This window comes from Amphimedon queenslandica, unplaced genomic scaffold (genome assembly GCF_000090795.2).
Source record: "Amphimedon queenslandica unplaced genomic scaffold, v1.1 AMPQUscaffold_12858, whole genome shotgun sequence".
Taxonomy (NCBI): Eukaryota; Metazoa; Porifera; class Demospongiae; order Haplosclerida; family Niphatidae; genus Amphimedon; species Amphimedon queenslandica.
In genome coordinates, this window is record NW_003546906.1 from 1 (window position 1) to 6,377 (window position 6,377).

General features: G+C 34.5%; 2 protein-coding genes and 1 long non-coding RNA gene across 3 annotated transcripts in view; all 3 read left to right on the forward strand.

The window, feature by feature from the left end:
• Positions 1–99: 99 nt before the first annotated feature.
• Positions 100–550, forward strand: LOC109586493 (uncharacterized). The gene is made up of 3 exons (XR_002187056.1): positions 100–244; positions 310–487; positions 537–550. It is a non-coding gene; the product is annotated as an uncharacterized LOC109586493 (long non-coding RNA).
• Positions 551–557: 7 nt separating this feature from the next.
• LOC109586494 (uncharacterized) lies at positions 558–2,753 on the forward strand. Its single transcript, XM_020002690.1, has 7 exons — positions 558–599; positions 1,625–1,912; positions 1,983–2,024; positions 2,076–2,117; positions 2,392–2,433; positions 2,482–2,550; positions 2,594–2,753. The coding sequence occupies exons 2-7, from the start codon at positions 1,771–1,773 to the stop codon at positions 2,674–2,676; spliced, it is 420 nt and encodes a 139-aa protein (XP_019858249.1). The 5' UTR covers positions 558–599; positions 1,625–1,770; the 3' UTR covers positions 2,677–2,753.
• A 466-nt stretch (positions 2,754–3,219) lies between these two features.
• Positions 3,220–6,377, forward strand: part of LOC109586489 (uncharacterized) — a 5,577-nt gene continuing 2,419 nt past the window's right edge. Inside the window, exons 1-4 of the mRNA XM_020002685.1 lie at positions 3,220–3,263; positions 3,377–3,895; positions 4,102–4,283; positions 5,242–5,388. Coding sequence (XP_019858244.1) covers positions 3,251–3,263; positions 3,377–3,895; positions 4,102–4,283; positions 5,242–5,388 — 861 coding nt within the window. The 5' untranslated portion in view covers positions 3,220–3,250. The remainder of the gene's footprint in view (positions 3,264–3,376; positions 3,896–4,101; positions 4,284–5,241; positions 5,389–6,377) is intronic.

Below are 6,377 nucleotides of genomic sequence, written 5' to 3' on the forward strand. Positions count from 1 at the left end.
TTCTTAGAAGGGTAAGGTATACATGTACATGTACATGTACATATGCCAATTAATGCATACGGATTTGATTGTTTAATGTTTTATGTTCATTTAGCATTTAGAAAGCAAGCACAAATCAAGTATTGAACATGATGATGTTGTTGACTCATTTAAGTTTATTCAACCAAATGGAACTCTTGAATTGACACTACACACTACACAGCAGGCAGGATGGACTGTTAATCCTACCAGGAATCCAATGAAAGTAAGTACCGGCTAGGAGTCAGTTTTACCTAAAGTATTTCCTTTCTTGTACACGTACATGTGTAGTTATTTCAGTCAAGAGTAGACGAGTTTCCATTAACTCCTTCATATGCCACTTGCAGTATGTCAGTGTATGCAAAACCTGGTATTGCTCAGGATCCACTTCATTGTCCTATTAAATTAACTGGAATAGACCCTTCAATAATAATTTACATCGACAGATCACCTCCTCTTCTATCAATAAGTCAGTCAATAATTTTATGTATTTTTTAAAATTTATTAATTTAATTTAGACTTTAGCTCTACCACTGCTGCTGCTGCTACTAACAGGCAGTCTGACAGAGAACATCAAAATGGTATTTTACAGACTGATGCAATATTATTGATCTCAAGCTCATCCATAAACATTAAAGATATATGTACATGTAGCACAGTGCTAGAAAAATGAAAGTATCTTTATTTAATGTACTTAGATTTAACATAGGTTAAGGGCTAAATCTTATGCTAGTGATTCATTATCATTCCTTGGCCCTCCCTTTCTATAGGTGGTATAGGCCCATTTCTACAGCTAAATATTTTAGTAATAGGCATCTAAAATACAATGCACACATACATGTACATGTACTAACTATTGTAGATAGATGGCTCAGAAGTATTAATACCATATAGCCAAAAATTTCCGGGGCTTAAAATTTCGTGAATAATGAAACTTATGGGAAAATTTTTAATTCCATAAAAAATATTTTTATGATTTTATTTTAATAGCAACTGAACACGCCCATTTTAATTAAAACATGGTAGACGCAGCGTTTGAGAGGGACTTTTATTCTGTCTCAGTGTCAGGGGGCACCATGTCTACAAAACTGTGTGGGCACCAGTTGGGGAGATCATCTTTGATCTTGCTACTATGCTTAAAGTAGCGATACAGAGACATCAACTTGACTGAGAACACGACTTGTTTAGACATGAAAGCATGCGGCACACACCCACCATAGCAACGTAAAGGATGGTTGACCATGCCCTTTGGTTAATATTTATTTTGGGGGTTTAATTTTTTGTGATGCGAACAGTAATCACGAAAGTACGGAAATTTATTCCTCACAAAAATTTTTGGCTATACAGTACATAGCAAAATAATTTCTCTGTACATGTACTTATGTATTTTGTGAAAATTGAAAAATTACCTAATGAAGCTCATTTGCCAAAATTAACTGCACCAAATTTTATAGCCATTTTAGAAGTTCTCGAATTGTAAACTCTACAATTACACCCCATGCATAAGTTAATTTTACCAATTTTTTTCATCCAAAATAGCTATTATTACATTTGATACAAAACTATAAATTATACAGCTATATTTATCATTAATTTGTTTGTATAGCATCACGCTATAGCCTAACAACTAAAGATTTACATGAAGTATTAAATGATTTGAGGAGAGGGGGTTTTTCTGATGGAAGCTATTTTGAACTTGGTCTGGAATTAGGCCTGCATCATCGGACACTGAATAATATCAAATCGGACAACATGGCATCTGTAGACCATCTTAGGGAGTGTATTTCAAAATGGCTGATGAGATTAGATGATGTTGATAAACGTGGAGGAGCAAACTGGACGACGTTATGCAATGCAGTAGAAAAGATGAACCGAGCAGCAGCTGATTCTATTAGTTAGTTATTATTGTATAACCTAAAAATCTAGTGTGCCTATGATTTGTAACATAATAATTATTTTTATAGGAGCTAAACACAATATATTGGCCTCACAACCAATTGAACAGAGTATGTGTCTTACTATTTTATTAATGTATTTTTTGAGAATTATTTTTATAGGCTGCCCTCAAAATGATGTTGAACCAGACACACAAAATACAGGTACACTGTGTCTTTAATTAGCAATATTTAATGTGTATCACTGAATTTAATTTTGTTCTCTGCCAATTAAAATTTAATGACATATTAGGTTTTAGTTATACACTGCATGTGCACGTACACAAAGGAGTCTATGTGGTTTGAAACCATTCTCTCATATAATGTACATGTTGTCATCTAATGTAGACTTTTAATATAATTGTGTTACGATTGAACAAAAAAACAACATGAAAGTTTTGTCACATAATTATAATTAATCATTTTGTACGTTATGTAGGTTCTGATGAAGGGGCACGAAGAAGATACCCACAGAGACCTCGTAAGTTCTATTATTAAAACAAATAAATTACAATAAACTTAATTGTAGCTTATACTACCTTTACTCCAAGTGAAACAGAAGGAAATAATAGTTCTTCATCTCCTAATCCTTCATATGGTATATGTGTATAATAAAAAAATTATTTATATTATTTTGTTAGTTAAGTGGTCCCAGTATGGAAAAATCTTTGTTGGACTTCTAGCCCTTGGATTAACTGCAATTATATTATTTTGGCTCCTTTAACACTAGTGATATTGATTGTCAGAACTTTTTTATTTTTGTATTGTGTGTTCAACTAGTCAAGCTAACTGACAATTACATGTATTATCATATTGCTTTTTTTGTTTTGGCAAGTAATGAAAGTACTGTCTACATGTACATACAGTAGCTCCAATCAACTGTTGAGTATTATAAATAAATTATGTCAAATATTTTTGGGATATGGTAACTTAATTTTTAACAAACTATATGTATCAGGTAAGGCCCACAAAACATGCAGATACCTTTATTATCTTTCCTGGGTTAATGATTGGGAATTCATTCAATTGGTTTGGACTAAAATCAATCTCAGTAATCCTCTCCAACCCAACCACTAATAACAAGATAAAGAACACCACATATTGATGTCAATAAAGTAAAGAAGATAGTCTCATCATCTATGGTCTCATTAAGAGGTTAGGCTCCGCCTGACTAGAGCAGTACTGCTGTATGACCACGTTTTTGCACGTCGTCACTAATAAATTGAGTAGAGGGTGTGGTCTAAGTGATAATTAATTACTTGGAATGTTAGGTGTGGCTTGTTGTTTAGAAGAAGAGGATGTCTGGAAAAAGTTAGTTTATCTCTCCCTACCATCTTCCCTTCTCCTCTGTCTTCATGCTATCTCTTTCTATTTATTCTTCTGTAGTCATTGTCTTCATTTCTATCATTATTCATTTACTACAGGTTTCAAAAAGAGAGCTGAACACAAAGGTCCTGTAATAGGGGAGTCCCTCTACCTGTGGGCAGGGAACCAGGTTGACTTACCTAAAGTTCATGACTCCCTTCAAAAGAAGGAACTGACCTCAAGAGTTGATGTGTACCAGCTTTCTACTGCTGACTGGTCCTCTCACCTAACAAGAGGTACTCCTCCATTAGGAGTAATGGCCTACTCCTGTACCACCTCTCATTCTAATATTTATTATTTCGGTGGATGGTGTGGTCATGATATTTGTTACCACAATACGTTGAATGTACTGAATACGATAAAGATGGAGTGGACTTCATGCAGTAATGCTGAACAGTCATTGATGAAGAAATCTAATGCTGGAATGATATCACTGGAATTTGATGGAGCAGAATACCTTGTCATAATAGGAGGGAAAGGTTCTACACCAACTGTTTACCATCCTCAGTTTCTATATGATCAACTTAATAATGGTCGTATTCGTACTAACGAACAGTTACTTTATAATGTGTCCACTGGTAAGATTCTCTTCATATTAATAAATAGCTTTTTACACTGTACATGTACCTTATTGATTTACAAACCATTGAACACAATTGTGTTTTTGGATAAAAATTACATGTACATATTTTGATACTTCAAATTCACAATTAATATTATCAATTATACCTTTTAGATTGTTAACATGCATTGATAGATGATCACTGTATTCTCTTCACTTTAGGACAATTCACTGTTCCATCTGTCAGTGGACAGTGTTGTCCACCAACTGATGCTTTCATAATTGAGAAGATTACTACTACCGGTAACAGAGGAGTAATGTTTGGAGGTGCAGTGACTGTTAATGGTGATGAGAGTACAAGTACTAACAGTGTTTACATATTCAGTGTGACACATAGTATAATAGTAAGTTGTATAATAGTGAGTGGGCGTATCAAAGGCACCGCCTGTGGTTACAAATGGCTTAGGTCCAGTGGCTGGCGGGAACGGACAGCGGGTACAAAGTCGGAACAATTGTGAGTCTCCGGAGTGCAGAAAACTTTAAATCGATTCACAGACCGATAATCCATGCAGGTAGAGTTTCACTGCTTTCCTTCCGTGTTGAAATCAATGGTTGACTAAGCCTCAATAATAGATATAGATGGCCGGGGAAGGTAAGATCGATACATGGCCGGTCAGCAAGCGCAGGATCTCTGTTCTGGACCTCTTCCAGACATTATAGCCTGAAAATAGTAAGATTATGTCAACCTAAAGCCTGAATCAGTTGGTAAAAGTACCTTTTTGTGAGCCTCCTGTCCTCCATTGCTACCATTTTACCACGAGGTGTGGTGCTACTGAGCATGCGCATTGGCGTGCGACTTTGATACGCCCACTCATTACTACACAAATATGTTGATAACACCCCTGCTGCGGGATACATTGCATTTGTATCCCTAGTGGGGGTGTTATAACGTTTACTTGTATTATATTTTGTTGTATTGTATTGTACAGTAATACATTATCTCAGTATTATCACTAGAGGATATATTGTGTTGTACTCATATTAACTGTATTTTGTGTATTATTATATTAAATATTCACAAAACTCTGATACTACATAAAATATTTTCATAATTAGACAGTGTATAGTCATGCTTAGTATGGTATTTCATATTATCAAGTATATTGTGTACCAATAGATTTGTTATACCTCCAGTACTTGTACATGTATAATACTAAACACAACCACTAACCTCACCTCATTAACATCAAAGTATTAAATATTAGGATTAATTTTTACATGTCACACCCATTATTTGTATAGCCACACCCATTATTCATATTTACGCTGACTGGTATTATTAGTATTTGTTTATGTATCTAGAACTGGGAGATACTGAAACCAGGAGCAATACCTAATGAGGGACTGTGGCCTATTGAGAGAGATGCTCATGCTAGTGCTATTATCAATGGTGATTCTATCTCACCTACACTAGTAGTGATTGGTGGACGGGATAAGAGAGATCAACTAGTTAATGAATGTTTGTTATTTGATAGTATCACTACTACTGGTCAGTACAGTTGTAGGAAGGTATGTGTGTGTATAGTACTGTAATGATGTGTGTGTGTGTATAGTTAGGTCAGTTGAGAGTATGACACTAGTACTGATGTATATTGATGATAGATTAGTAATTGTTAGTGTGTTCAGTAGATAACACTATCACTGATGAAACATTAACAATACACCCGCACATTTGATTAAAAAGTACACATTACACTTATGTGAGCCAACCTTAATGTGTGTGTGTGTGTGTGTGTGTGTGTGTGTGTGCATGTGTACTATTAACAAACATTAACAATGAAACATTAACAATACAATGAAACGACCCACACATTTGATTAAATATTACACATTACATTATTTTGTGAACCAACCTTAATGTGTGTGTGTGTGTGCCAATATTGAGATTTAATATTGTACATATTTTGTTATTTTTCACATGATGAGAAATAAAATGTTCATTTTGTTTGTTGATGGTAAGGATTAGAATTGATTTTACAATTACAATAAATAAACAATCATTATGAAATGATACAATTTCTCATTTTTATAAGTAACTGTATAAATATCATGTATCAGTATAATTACTTGTATACTTCTCTTTATCAACAGATTCCTCTACCTGAATCTGTTACTGGTAGATACGGTCACTCACTCACAGCAGTCACAATGTCACCACACTGTGTGTGGCTAGTAATTATTGGAGGATGTAAAGAGTTTCAATGGAAAGATGTTGGAGGAGGAAAGAAGGTGCCAATGAGTACACCAATCACTGATACTAATAGACTAATAATGATAATTGAATTAGGTAAGATAATATTAATCAATTGTAAGGATATGAGCATTAAATACTTAATTAGTAATAGTTAAAGCATGGGCTCGAGTGCTATACGGGATATAACGGCACAAGGGGTGGAGTCGAGATTGCAATACAGCATGAGGCGAAGCCGAGTGCTGTA